The sequence below is a fragment of the Capra hircus genome, chromosome 4 (genome assembly GCF_001704415.2).
Source record: "Capra hircus breed San Clemente chromosome 4, ASM170441v1, whole genome shotgun sequence".
Taxonomy (NCBI): domain Eukaryota; kingdom Metazoa; phylum Chordata; class Mammalia; order Artiodactyla; family Bovidae; genus Capra; species Capra hircus.
Window position 1 is genome coordinate 88188418 of NC_030811.1, and position 15008 is coordinate 88203425.

Genomic DNA, 15008 nt, shown 5'->3' on the forward strand with positions numbered 1-15008 from the left:
AAGAAAAGTTATGACCAAACTAGGTAGCACATTCAAAAGCAGAGACATTACTTTGCCGACTAAGGTCCATCTAGTCAAGGCTATGGTTTTTCCAGTAGTCGTGTATGGATGTGAGAGTTGGACTGTGAAGAAGGCTGAGTGCGTAAGAATTGATGCTTTTGAAGTGTGGTGTTGGAGAAGACTCTTGAGAGTCCTTTGGACTGCAAGGAGATCCAACCAGTCCATTCTGAAGGAGATCAGCCCTGGGATTTCTTTGGAAGGAATGATGCTAAACCTGAAACTCCAGTACTTTGGCCACCTCACGCGAAGAGTTGACTCATTGGAAAAGACTCTGATGCTGGGAGGGCTTGGGGTCAGGAGGAGAAGGGGATGACAGAGGATGAGATGGCTGGATGGCATCACGGACTCAATGGACGTGAGCCTGAGTGAACTCCGTGAGTTGGTGATGGACAGGGAGGCCTGGCATGCTGCGATTCATGGGGTCGCAAACAGTCGGACACGACTGAGCAAGTGAACTGAACTGTCCTTTTTGCACACTGAGAGACCGTTTAAAAGACGGTTCCTTTTGACATCCTGGTAGTCTGTCACAGCTTCCTTGCTTTGTGGAAAATAAAATGTTCTGAGTTTCTTTGGTACATTTCATGCCCATAGTCAGGATCAGCTGCTTCTCCAAGTCCTGTTTCCTTACACTAGAAAATGATACCGGAGAACATAATCTGGGCCTTAGAGGTGTTTCTAGCCTGTTTCTAGCCTCTTCACTAGTGAGTTAGGAAGTTTTTTAAAGAAAAATATACCTAAAATTTATTTTATTTTGTAATTCATACATAAAAGGTTTCCATGTACTTGATTTTGTATATCTTTCTTATGAGGAAAATATTGGTCCCTAGTTTATAGGAACATAATTATTTGCTTTTCCTTATTATTTGTTCTAATTTCAAAGTAATATTATCTCTATTACTAAAATAGGATAAATTAATATAAATTTTTAATTATTTTATCTCGTGAATATATCCCAGAGTCAGAGTACTATGCTTAAAGTTCATCTCAACTCTGCTAACTTCTACTTTCATAACTATCTTATTAATTATCTATTGATCTTTAAAAATATATGCAAATTAAAATAAATTCATGTTCCTCAATATAAAAGATAACATATTATGTGCTTTGCTTTTTCCACTATGTAGTATATCCTGGAAATTATAGAGATTTTTCTCATTCCCTTTTACACCTGCATATTACTCCAGTGTGTATGTCAGACTGTTAGTCTTTGCAATTACTGTTATAATCTGTGTATTTTAAAAATATGTGTAATCTAAGTATACACTCTCAAAGAATTGAAAATAGGACTCAAACTGATACTTGGATGCCAGTGTTCACGGCAGAATTATTTTCAGTAGTTGATAGGTGGAAACAACCCAGATGTCCATACAGATGAGTGGAGTAATAAAATGTCATATATATACACCATGGAATGTTATTGAGCCATGGAAAAGGAATACATACCACATGCATGAGCCTTGAAAAAAAATATTACGTTGTGAAATAAGCCAGACACAAAAGGGCAAATGCTGTATGATTCCAATTTTAAGAATGAATCTAGGACAGGCAAATTCACAGGAAGTAGATTAGAGGTTTCCAGAGACTGAGGGGAAGGGGAGAAAGGAAAGTTACTGTTTAAAAGAGGTAGGGAGTTTTTGTTTGGCATGATGAACATTTTTTGAAATAGTGGTTGGTGATGGTTGCACAATAGTGTGAATGTGATTTTCACCTTACTAGCCTTTCACAAGCCACTCCAGTGTTCTTGCCTGGAGAGTCCCAGGGATGGCAGAGCCTGGTGGGCTATGGGGTCGCACAGAGTCAGACACGACTGAAGCGACTTAGCAGCAGCAGTAGCACCAGCAGCCTTTCACAGCCTTAGGGCGGCCTCTTAGAGCAAGCATGTGCACAGTGGGGGTTGAAACTTGTTCTGCTTGGGAGAGAACGTGTTTTCCCCAGGCATGGACACAGACCTCTGCCACTCCTCCTTCAGGGACCGACTGACTTGTAGCAGGTAACCGTATTCCTGGTGCAGAGTAGATGCTGAATGTTTATTCAGTCAGTGGACAGAGGTTCCCTAGGTCAAGCCTCCAGCTGAACTGCAGCAGTTCTGCTGCTTCTGCATCGCTTCACCTTTACCCACATGCGGATTTCCTGGTGTTTCTGTCGCCTGGGCACTTGTGTTGTTGCTGTAGTTTCCTGTTATTCTTTACTAATTGGATATGACCATATTCTCCCCCAAAAAGGTAAATTCCATATTTGTTCCAGAATATCTCAAGCTTCCATATCTAGAACCTTAAAAGAAGCACAAATAATCCCACTGTCATGTTTCTATTAAGGGGTAGCATTGAAATGACTGGAAGATCAAAAGTCAACATACAGATGTTTGATTTTACAGTATGTTTGCACTGTTTTATACACTACGTATGGCGAAGGCGATGGCACCCCACTCCAATACTCTTGCCTGGAAAATCCCATGGACGGAAAAGCCTGGTAGGTCCACAGGGTCAGAAGAGTCAGACACAACTGAGCAACCTCACTTTCACTTTTCACCTTTATGCATTGGAGAAGCAAATGGCAACCCACTCCAGTGTTCTTGCCTGGAGAATCCCAGGGATGGCGGAGCCCGGTGGGCTGCCGTCTGTGGGGTCACACAGAGTCGGACACGACTGAAGCAACTTAGCAGCAGCAGCAGCAGCAGCATACAGTATGTAAAGTTTAATGGTTTTAGGATCTTACTAGTATCAAGTTTCAAGAGCAATTAAATATTTGTTATCCTAATTTTCAGGTAAAGAAGATACTCCCTCATTGCTTGGCCTCTGTGAGTCTCTAACATCAGTGGCAAGTTACAGATCTCTAACAAGCCTAAAATAGAATGACTACCTTGCAAGTCCCAAAACAGAGATGACAAGTCCAGGTCTGACTCCATCCTGAAAAATTGTGTGTAAAAAACCAGAAGTTTTTATGTTGCAAATATTCCATATACGTAAGTTTGACTGCTGGGAAAATCTTTGGAATTTTATATTGTTCTGGGACATGTCTGGAATTCTGTTGCTTATATTAGAGAATTCAGTCCACTCCATGTAAACTTCTGAGTGAAAAAAAAAATGCTGCCATTTTTCATTTAAAAATTATATTTGTCACTGAGGTTTAAAAATAGGCTTAAAAAACTTTCAGATATCCTCCAATAATCCATTGCAAATTGTACGTATTTATTATTCAGCTGATTTTCATATATTTAAATGTATCATAGTTGCCAGAGACTGAGTTCAAGGTTTTATTCTAGATATTTAAGTGTTTTCTTTTGCTCTCTTATTCAATGATTACATTTTCTAAAAATGACTTATTTCATATTTCATGAACTCCTTCCCAGGTTCTGATGTTTAAATGCCTTGTCTTTGAAGTGAAGAGAAATTTTCTCAGCTGCAGTTTCACAACAGTTTATTCAGTTTGTCTGTAACAGTTACCATTTAGCATCAACCTAACATTCCATTCAGCATTTTATAAATTTTGTAGGATGTGCATTTAGGCAGTTACTAAATTTGTTGGGGCACAAGGAAAGTATTTTACAGTATTTTAGGCCATTTAGGTAAAATGAATAACACTTTGTTTTCCAAAATTTCCTTTAAAGTTTACCAGTTTTACTGGTCAACCACTTGTAAAAGAATGAAACTAGAACACTTTCTAACACCATTCACAAAAATAAACTCAAAATGGGATTAAAGATCTAAATGTAAGACCAGAAACAATAAAACTCCTAGAGAACATAGGCAAAACACTCTCCGACATACATCACACCAGGATCCTCTATGACCCCCCTCCCAAAATATTGGAAATAAAAGCAAAAATAAACAAATGGGACCTAATTAAAATTAAAAGCTTCTGCACAACAAAGGAAACTATAAGCAAGGTGAAGAGACAGCCTTCAGAATGGGAGAAAATAGTAGCAAATGAAGCAACGGACAAACAACTAATCTCAAAAATATACAAGCAACTCCTGCAGCTCAATTCCAGAAAAATAAACGACCCAATCAAAAAATGGGCCAAAGAACTAAACAGACATTTCTCCAAAGAAGATATACAGATGGCTTACAAACACATGAAAAGATGCTCACCATCACTCACTATCAGAGAAATGCAAATCAAAACCACAATGAGGTACCGTTTCACACCAGTCAGAATGGCTGTGATCCAAAAGTCTACAAGCAATAAATGCTGGAGAGGGTGTGGAGAAAAGGGAGCCCTCTTACACTGTTGGTGGGAATGCAAACTAGTACAGCCACTATGGAGAACAGTGTGGAGATTCCTTAAAAAACTGGAAATAGAACTGCCTTATGACCCAGCAATCCCACTGCTGGGCATATACACCAAGGACACTAGAATTGAAAGAGACACATGTACCCCAATGTTCATCGCAGCACTGTTTATAATAGCCAGGACATGGAAGCAACCTAGATGTCCATCAGCAGATGAATGGATAAGAAAGCTGTGGTACATGTACACAATGGAGTATTACTCAGCCATCAAAAAGAATACATTTGAATCAGTTCTCATGAGGTGGATGAAACTGGAGCTGATTATACAGAGTGAAGTAAGCCAGAAAGAAAAACACCAATACAGTATACTAACACATATATATGGAATTTAGAAAGATGGTAATGATAACCCTGTATGCAAGACAGCAAAAGAGACACAGATGTACAGAACAGACTTTTTGACTCTGTGGGAGAGGGAAAGGACGGGTTGATTTGGGAGAATGGCATTGAAACATGTATAATATCATATAAGAAACGAATCGCCAGTCTAGGTTCTATGCAGGATACAGGATGCTTGGGGCTGGTGCACTGGGATGACCCAGAATGATGGTATGGGGAGGGAGGCAGGAGGGGGGTTCAGGAGTGGGAACTTATGTACACCCATGGTGGATTCATGTTGATGTATGGCAAAGCCAATACAGTATTGTAAAGTAAAAAAAAAAAAAGAAAAGAATAGAATTAAAAATAAATAAATAAAGTTTACCAGCTTTAAAATTGATCACATTTATGTCCCATAAATTGGAAAAACTTAACAATGTAGAACACATGTTGAAAACAATTTTATCAGGAAGGATATCAAGTCCATTTAAGGATTTGAGAAGCTTTAAGATAAGGATCAGCAGGCTAATCACCACACTTAACAGCATGCCTGACATCCGGTGCTGTTTTCTCTCGTGTACAAGAATGAATTGTGTCTCACATGCTTTAACAGCTTCTGTTATTAATCATGCCAGAATCTCATTTTAAAACTGACCTTAAAACTTATTAGTTAAAAATCAGTTTTCTTAAAAAGCTCTGAGATGTCTTTTTAAATTTTTGCAAATTTTGAAACAATTGTACATTTGGTCCCCCCAAATTCCACCATATTGAAAGAGGAAATGCATGAAGTACATTTTCTAGAGTAATATGAGGAAAACATGGTCAATTGTGCCAAAGATCTTTTATACATTGTTTACATGAAGAGGCTACTACAGTACTTATCTGGGACTTTGTATGCTATTTTTTATTTGTTAATAAAACATTACATTCAAACTTAGCAACTTTGACTATTGAAAGAACATTCCTCCTAAAATATTGAGGGAAAAGCAGCACTTACCACAGTCATTCTTTGTATTCGAAATGTGGGAGTGTGGTGGTTCTCTGCAATACTTGACTCTCATTATTCGGAATTTAAGATAATAAACAGTAACAAGGCTAGTCATATGTTAAGACAGTTCAAACAATGTCATTTCAGGGATAAAGAAGACCTGGAAGCCCTTAAATTATTTACATGTATCAGAACATACTCAGAGCTTTCTTCCTTTAGCTTAAGTCTTTGGTACTTGTAGTAATGCAAATATTCTTGAGAAATGGTACCATCAATCTAGTCTTAATTCTGTATACCTTATTGTGAATAATGTATCTACAGCAATTTGTAATTCAGCATGGGGAATGGAAGGAAGGTTAAAACAAGGTTACTGGAAACCTTGGGCGGAGCGAACGAGAGACAATTAAGGGCGGGAGGAACTTGGAAAATTTTAGGCTAGCCTTAAGCACTGTTGCTGCTGCTTTCCTGACAGTCAGACTCTAAATGCTTTCATTCATGGTCCACTCTCAAATGACATTATCCTTCAATAATTAAAGAAAATCATTGTTACATTTTCCATACATTTTTATAATATAGAAAGGAAATACAGGATTCCATAACTGATCAAAATTTTCAGATTTGTTCTAACGTGTACCGAATCTTGTGCATCTTCCCACACTGCTGAACGCATACTGAAACACGGCATCTGAGGACAGCGCCTCTTCCTCCTTTCTTGGAGCTCTTGGTGTAAAACTGAGCTGCTAATGTGACTTCAGGTTTCTACAGTTCTTCCACGCTAGTTATAGAGGTAGTCTGTTAATGTTTGCATGAGGTATGTCTCTATCTTCAGTAGTGTTCATTGTTCACACACTCTGCCCTAAATAGAATGCTGAACTATATGCTACTATTTCCACGCGTATTTTGTTGCCTTGATGTACGATACTTGTTGCATGTATATTAAACATTTTGTACCATGCAGTAGTAGTCTTATTTTTTCTTTGACAAAATGTTATTTGATTCAAGGTATACACTGAATTTTTGTTTCAACAAATGTGGTAAGTGTATATTAACACCTCAAATACTAATATGAAAATGATTTTGGAGAAATCTTCATTTTGTTTCAAATTTTTATTTTCTAAAAAATGACATAATATGCTTTAAAATTGACAACATTCACTCAAGTGGTACAGGACAGTAGTGGTTTTGGCTGAGTTGTGATTTATGTAACAACCCTGTTTGTTTTCTGACGTGTAAAATGGACCCACCACCATCCTCTCAGTACCTATGTGATGGCATCAGGATAAAGTCAACATTATATAAAATTACAAGTTCTGAAGTGGTAAGTACCAAATGCAAACTACTATTAACTGTGACTGACAGGAACCTTAAACATCCAAGTAGACTAAGTTGGTTTTAAGTCACTAAGTTGGTTTTATTAGATGTACATACAAGTTTTCAAGTGGTTAAAAATGTTTCTCAAATTTACAACTTATGTAAATTCTTTGTTAAATTTCCCATTGTTGGTTAGTTTCTGGTTTTGATAAACTCATCCCCTGGATTACTCTGGAAATGTCACATGACTGCTTTGAACATCAGGGCTCTTAATCTATTTTACCTAGTCCACTTTGCTCTTTAGTAAGCAAAGCAACTTCTATTTTGCTTTAGCTTTTTTCCCCACAGATAGGAGGGGGAAGATAAAATTATACCAATGCCATGGTGGTACCTTTTAAAAACATACTTTAGTATAAACCAAAACTTGTTTTTAAATAGGTCACCTGCTCATAAGTCCCATTTTTCATCCTGCCAGTCATTTTCCTAAAATCAGCTTCACTAAGCTGATTTTCATCCTGCCAGTCATTTTTCTAAGACCAGCTTCACTTGGTCTTAATATGTGACACATTCTGGTGTTTTCTGTTTTATTCTAGGCTAACCTATGCTATCCTATTTTCTTTCAGTTAAAAAAAAAATAGGTCTTGAGAGAAAAACAAAACACAACTCTGTAACTTTTCAGAGCTGGGCTCAAAATACTTCCTTGGTTTTCTCTTGCCTTCTTGTTCCTTCTTGGCAGACCAGGCCCCCTGGACTCCTTTTCCCATCTGATCTACCACGGGGCATGTACACTCTGCTCAAGCCACTGGTGCTAAGTACCACTACCTGATTGAAGACTGCCAGCCTCCAGGTATGTTGCCTTGGACTGCCTGTCCTAAGAACCATTTGCTGACCAGCCTGTGCACCCCAGGCCAGGGGAGAATTCTTCAGCTTTTCCATTACTTCTTTTGTTTATTCCTAACAATCACAGCTGAAACCTTAAGACCAGTGAGAGTAACTGCAGTGTCTTACCTCCAGTGCTTTTTATGCTGCCTACCACGTAAAAGAGCTCATCTCAGTAAGTGTGGAGTGATGGATTAAAACATAACAACAGTCATTTACTTTTAAAAGTTCACTTGGACAAAAATTAAAAAGTAATACACCAAACTTTCCTGTATTCCTGGAATTTGTGCTCCAGGAGGAAAAAAAGAGGCTAGAATTAAAGGAGTCAAATGTGGCTAAATAAACATAGTGATTAGTTTTCCTAGAAATAACTTTATTTTTGAAAATTAATATGGAATTATATGAAAAGCAGCAAGCATGTAATACCTGAAGAAGACATTTTTCTTAAAAAACTTACACATAAGAAATTAAATGTGTATGTTAGAAATTTTAACATTAACAGAATGCATTTAGAAACATTACCAAGAATACAGTTTGTAGCCAAACCTTTTTTGGTACCTACTAGTAATGCTTTTTACCACTTAAGTATAGACAAAGCCTAAATTCAGACTTCTTTTCTTTCAGATACCTTGCATGTAATGTATGTTACAAAAACTACAGGGAGTTAGGTTTATTTAAGTTCTTTTAGTTATAAAATAATAATTTTCCACAATGCAGTCAGTAGTGAGGAAGGAGAGGATGAAAGTTTCCCTTCTGTTTGTTTATAAGTGACATTAACTGAAATACATAACTGATTTTTGAGACTATTGTTCAAAACCTAAATTTTTCTGCCTTTTCCTACCAGTTACCCAAGAAAAGCACAGCAGGACAAAGGTAAATTTAAATTTAATATTGTAAAAATCAGTGTTCAAGATAAACTTCCATGTGTGTTTTATATATGTGTTTATAGAATAGCATTAACGTAATTTTATATGAAAGTATTTAGCTAGAAGCACAGTGGTAGCTTTAAGAAAGCACAAAATATTTCAATGAAAATATATTTATATTTTTATGGATATATATGTTGCAAACTTAAGGTAAATCAACACAGGATAAAATAAACACAAAAAGCTTAAAATATAAACCCTATATAGTTTATTTCTGGTGAAACATTAAATATTTTTCTACTATATTAGAAAATATATTAATTCCTACCAACACTAGAGATTTGCCATTTAAATATATATTACTCTATTTTAGGGAAAAAATGTTTCACATTTTCATAAAATACAGATAGACTGCAATAAAGTGCTTTTTCTTAGAGTATACATATCCTGAGGAAAACGAAAATATTTAAAAATATTGTTTGTCTTGAAATCATATTCTTTTTCATTCTTACATTCATAAATTAAACTTCTTAGGCATTAGCCTCCAGTGACCAAAAGCTCTTTCTTCAAGGAAATCGGCTTGGTAGTTCTTGGTCTAGCACTCTGGTGTGAGATGTGTAAAGTCAAGGGACATCTTGAACATACTCTGTCTCAGTGGTGTTAGGACAAGCGAAGAGACGTGACCTAGAGAACTTCACAAATGGTAATGCCTGATGACAAGACAGCTGAAACCAGAGGCCTTTCTTGTGCTGAAACGGCTTTCTCGCTGGCCTGAATACAACGTGCTTTTCCACTGCACACCCAAGTTTGACTGAAGTGAACACCGAATACGGTCAGTGAACACTCTCTCTCACAGAAACAGTAGATAATACAGGGTCTTTAGACATCAAAAATAGCAGCATCAATATCACACAAGTTATATTTTTGGTTCATGAACATAACATAGCCATACCTTTGATCAGAGAAATCTTAATACACATGAGGCCTTAAGACAGTAACATGGTGGGGGGCGGGAAAACACCCAAATACATGTGAATTAAAGAAAATAACTGATAGGCAATATTTGGTAAATGATGTGAATAATAATATTTAAAGACTGCTTTCCATTATCTACTTTGTTGAAACACTTAAGTATCTACGTCCATGATTTAAACGTGTATAATAGACTTGGGAATTCTCTTAGACTCTGTACATCATTCAGCACACAACTGCAAAAATGTTCGACGACTCTGACACTCCCAACAGGATGAAGTTACACAGAAATCTATACCAAACTCTGAGATTATTGCTTTCAGTGTAGAATAATTTTTCTCTTCTTTACAAGAATGCTCAATGGTTATGATTTCTGGAATATCTTTTTCAAGTTCTCAAAAATTAGGATAAAAACTTGAAGTTAGAATGATTAAATGCAAAGTAGGGGTTTACTATTCATTTAAATTATAGATAAGGATGATAGAAAACCACTGTAAGATAATAGCGAAAAAGGTGAAAAAAGCTCTTGTCTAAGAGTCTCCGCTTATTATTTGGTCATGGTGGTTATTTCAGGTTGAAATAGCATCTCTAGTATTGCTGTCTTTGAGCATTTTGTTTCTGGAAAAAAGACTTTCCAAATTCATATGTACTGATCATAACAGCACAAGCAGGAGCAATTTTAATTAAACGAGGAATCAGTCCTAAAAAGGGAAGAGAAAAATTCAGACCAAATTTTTCCTTACATTTTAAAATGTAATTTATTTGGTTTCATTCTGACAGTTATCAAATTAAGTGAAGTTAACATATAAAACACCGCCCCATAACTGGTGTCAAAGAACAAGCCGAACTGTTCACTCCTCACTTTAATTCCAAATTACTTCAAAAGCAACTGGCATTTAAAATTTTTAAACTTACAGCAAAGATACTTAGGAGGAAATAGTAAATGAGGAATATTTTCAAAAATTTTCTGCTGAAAAGCAATTTAAAAGGAAAAGTAAACATTTTAGTCAACAGTTGGTAAAGGAAATATTTTTACCTGTAAATAATCCAGAAAATCCGTTCTGAGCAACAATGTTCTTCATTATACTCCAGGTTGACATTTGCAAAGGCATAGAAACTAAATGTTAAAGAAATGATGCTATTATAAATTACCACTTAATTTCTAATATAGATAAATACACATCAAAGAGTGTTTATGGGCTTTGGGATATATCAGTTCATTATAATAAGAACAGATCTGTTTACATAAAGAACTATTTTAAATCTTATTTTTAATAGTTGGATTCATTAAAAGAAACTTTAAAGGCACTTTTAAGGTACATAGGACCCGATGCAATCAAGGAGGAGTATACAGAAAGCCTCTCCTGAACTGATGTTTAAGCTTGGTGGTGTGTATCCTTTATACTTTTTTCCGTATCTTAAAAATTTTTTCATAATGAAAAATTTTAAAGATGTACAGGAATTTTCATGGGGTTCCCCAAGTGAAGCCATGATAACCATTTTTCATTGTACTTTTAGTGCATACATTAAAAAACTCTTTTCCCCAAAGAGAAGCTTTAAGGAAAATAGCTCATTTTCCCTAGGGAGGTTCCACCTTACTAGAATCTTTCTGAATAAATGTGCTAGTCTTGAAATAAATCAATCCTGTCTCCTCTGAAAGGAAGAGTTTTCCTGGAAATAACAGTAACATCTCACTTATCTGCAACTACTCAAGTGTCTGGAACACAGTAAAGAAACAGATTTATACATCTATTGAAAACAGCAAAAATAGATGTTACTCAGATTCAAACATAAACCTCATGAATGTGCTGTACATACACAAAGTTCGCTCACCTTCGTTGTACACAATGATTCTAAGCAGCTGGCTTAGCCCCCAGACTATAGACACTAAAGGTGAAAAAAAATCTGCTAAAAGGTGGGCATCCTACCACGTGAGCACTGTGACAGCTGAAGATTTCAGTCTTGCCCAGCCCAGTGTGTGATAGGCCAACACTCCTAAGTGTCTCACTAGCTTCTGAGAGCTGCGTTATGAAACTACAGTAATCAGTGTGTACAGTGACGACAACTCTGAGTCTTTAGGATTAAAGTACATTTTAGTACGTATGCCTAGGGAAAAAGGGAAAATTAGGGAAAGGGATCATTCAGTAACAGCTCTGTAGAATCTGCAACTTAATGACAAGGGGCTCATTATCTCAAAATTTCTTCTATATAAATCAGATTCTCTATGAAGATAAATGAGGCCTTGTCATTTAAGAAGCTAAACTATCTATATAAATAGTGTAACTATAGTAATTAGAGCAACCAAACAGAAAGGATACATTTAAAAACCAAGAACAAAGTATTTATGATTGAAATTTAACTCTCTAAACACAGTCAGTGACAAAAGCTTTATACTGCAAGTTGACAACTTATACTCCTTGCTTAAATGTTTTCAAGTTTGGAAACAACTAGTAAAGAAAGGAGGCTAAGTAGCTGGGTATTTCTAATGTTATGGAGCTCAAGCTCCAAACCGATCTCTATTTTAACAGTAGGGTGAGATGAATGTAAAAGAAGACGAACAAGAAGACTTCCCAGCTGGAGGGACGCCACGGCAGAGCCCTGCCTAAAGCGCCAACGTCCAGGAGCTCTTTCTACAGGGGAAAAGCAGCTTCATACACTGTAAGGAAACACTGTGTGATTACTAATATTTCAAGCACAGACAACAATAAACACTCCTCTACTGACCGTCCAAATGATCAAATCCTAAAAATGTTAAGTTTCAGAAACAAAGCCCTATTTCCAGTGGGCTTGCTACACTTTCTATAATAAAAACAGAATGAATATAGTAGAAGCAACTAATAGTACTTTTTGATAAATATGGACCATTGTTAAATTCTTTATTGAGGTTGTTCAGTATTGCTTCTGTTTTATGTTTTTTTTTTTGCCCAGGAGGCATGTGGGATCTTAGCTTCCCAACCAGGGATCAAACCTGCACCGTCTGCATTAAAGGGGAAGTCCTCAGGACAATTTTGTTCTAGAAGAAATTACAGGTTATAAAGAAGTAGATGGGATAACAGGCAGGGGGAAAACAAAACACATCAAAAGGGAAGCTAAAAAATAGAAAAGAAAAAAAAAGGACTATGTATATGCATACTAATATAGTCTTTTAAATTTCTTAAATTTTTTGCTTAGGTTTAGAGGTTTTTCTGGGTACTCCATTCTAACAGTACATTAGTTTGAGTTAAGTAGAGAGGAAGGCAACCAAGCGACAGGGAGAATCTTGTCTTCCCTATCTTATATATTACTAACTATCTAGAAAGAAAATATTTTCCATGGCATCTTAGACACATTTTAAATTAATTAAACTTACTTTTCTGGCTTTCATATATCCAAAGTTGTGTCTGCTTTTGTGTTTTTACCACATCAAATGGCAAAGTTACAACAGCTGCAAACTAACAAAAAATAAAATTGATTATTTAAATTTTTCCCAAAGTATTTTATACTCTAATTAGCATATTACTTAATAAGCATAGTAATAAAATCATAATTAAAGTGAAACCAGGGATGTTTAAGAGAAGCTCCTATTGAAGAGGACAGATAAAGTCTTATGTATTCCTCCCAAAGTTCAGGACTAAGAGAACAGTCCCCCTATATTCCTGAGGTCACACCACACTAGTTGGCAGGCAGAATTCCAATCAGACCTCTGACTGCAAAACCAGTATTCACAATTTCTGATGCTCCTGTGTGTTCCATTATTCCTTTACTACAGATGAAGGTATATGTATTTTAAAGCAGAAATTACTTAGTAATTAGCATTTAAAATGTTCCAAATGTTTTTTAAATTGTTAAAAAAATTAAAGAAAAGGGACTTTGGAACTTTTAGTCCTACATACATTTTCTTTATGGGTTTCAACATATTTATCAAATGTAGTTCCCAAATCATTTTTAAAAACACATTTCATGCAAATCAAAACCACAATGAGGTGCCACACTGGTCAGAATGGCTGCTATCAAAAAGCCTACAAACAATAAATGCTGGAGAGGTGCAGAGAAAAGGGAACCCTCTTACATTGTTGATGGGAATGCAAACTAGTACAGCCACTATGGAGAACAGTGTGGAGATTCCTTAAAAAACTGGAAATAGAACTGCCATACAACCCAGCAATTCCACTGCTGGGCATACAAACTGGGGAAACCAGAATTGAAACAGACACATGTACCCCAATGTTCATCACAGCACTGTTTATAATAGCCAGGACATGGAAGCAACCTAGATGTCCATCAGCAGAGGAATGGGTAAGAAAGCTGTGGTACGTATACACATTGGAATATTACTCAGCTATTAAAAAGAATGCATTTGAATCAGTTCTCACGAGGTGGATGAAACTGGAGCCTATTATACAGAGCGAAGTAAGTCAGAAAAACACCAATACAGTATATTAATGCATATATATGGAATTTAGAAAGATGGTAGTGATGACCCTATATGCGAGACAGCAAAAGAGACATGTAAAGAACAGACTTTTGGACTCTGGGAGAAGGCAAGGGTGGGATGATCTGAAAGAATAGCATTGAAACATGTATATTAACATATGTGAAATAGATCACCAGTCCAGGTTCTATGCATCAGACAGGGTGCTCAGGGCTGGTGCACTGGGACGACCCTGAGGGATGGGATGGGGAGGGATGTAGGAGGGGGCTTAAGCATGGGGAACACATGTACACCCGTGGCTGATTCATGTCAATGTATGGCAAAACCACTACAATATTATAAAGTAATTAGCCTCCAATTAAAATAATTAAAATTTTCAAATTAATCAATTTAACAGTTATTTCCATAATGCCTTAATTAAGCAAGAAAGGTTTTCTGAAAGAACAAATTCCCCTAAGAATGTCTTATATTTGATATAACAGTCATGCAAAGTAAAACAGTCTCTATTTTCTGTTTCCCAACTTACATTTGGCCAATATGCTCATAAAATGACCTTTAAAGTCATTTATTTTTATTTCACCCATCAATGTAAGGAGATTTAAGTTCTTGAAACCAGTTTCAAAGATCTCAGGTAAGATAAAATCAATGATCGTTTCTCCACAATCTAACACATATAGTTGTTCTTTAGTATCCGAGGTGCACTGGCTGCAGATACTGAAACCTGCCGAGTATCTGTCCCTTATATAAAACGTCATAGCACAGTTGGTCCTCTGTGTCTGTGGTTCCACATCTGTGGATTCAACAGCCAAGAATCGAATTGGTTCAATCTGAAGGTGCAGAACCCCTGGATAGGGGGTGCTGATGGGAGTATCAAAGGCAGCAACAGTGCGGGATGAGCCTGACACTCTGCA

At 36.4% G+C, this 15008-nt stretch overlaps 1 protein-coding gene across 3 annotated transcripts in view; it reads right to left on the reverse strand.

The window, feature by feature from the left end:
* Positions 1502 to 15008, reverse strand: part of LOC102176015 (solute carrier family 25 member 40) — an 81433-nt gene continuing 67926 nt past the window's right edge. The window contains exons 10-12 of one of the 3 annotated variants that reach the window (XM_018047306.1): positions 13036 to 13117; positions 10723 to 10803; positions 1502 to 2331 (exon numbers count right to left, since the gene is read on the reverse strand). In XM_018047306.1, the coding sequence (XP_017902795.1) occupies positions 2249 to 2331; positions 10723 to 10803; positions 13036 to 13117 (246 nt within the window). In that variant the 3' untranslated portion in view covers positions 1502 to 2248. The other 2 variants (XM_005679058.3, XM_018047307.1) reach the window with 2 other exon arrangements.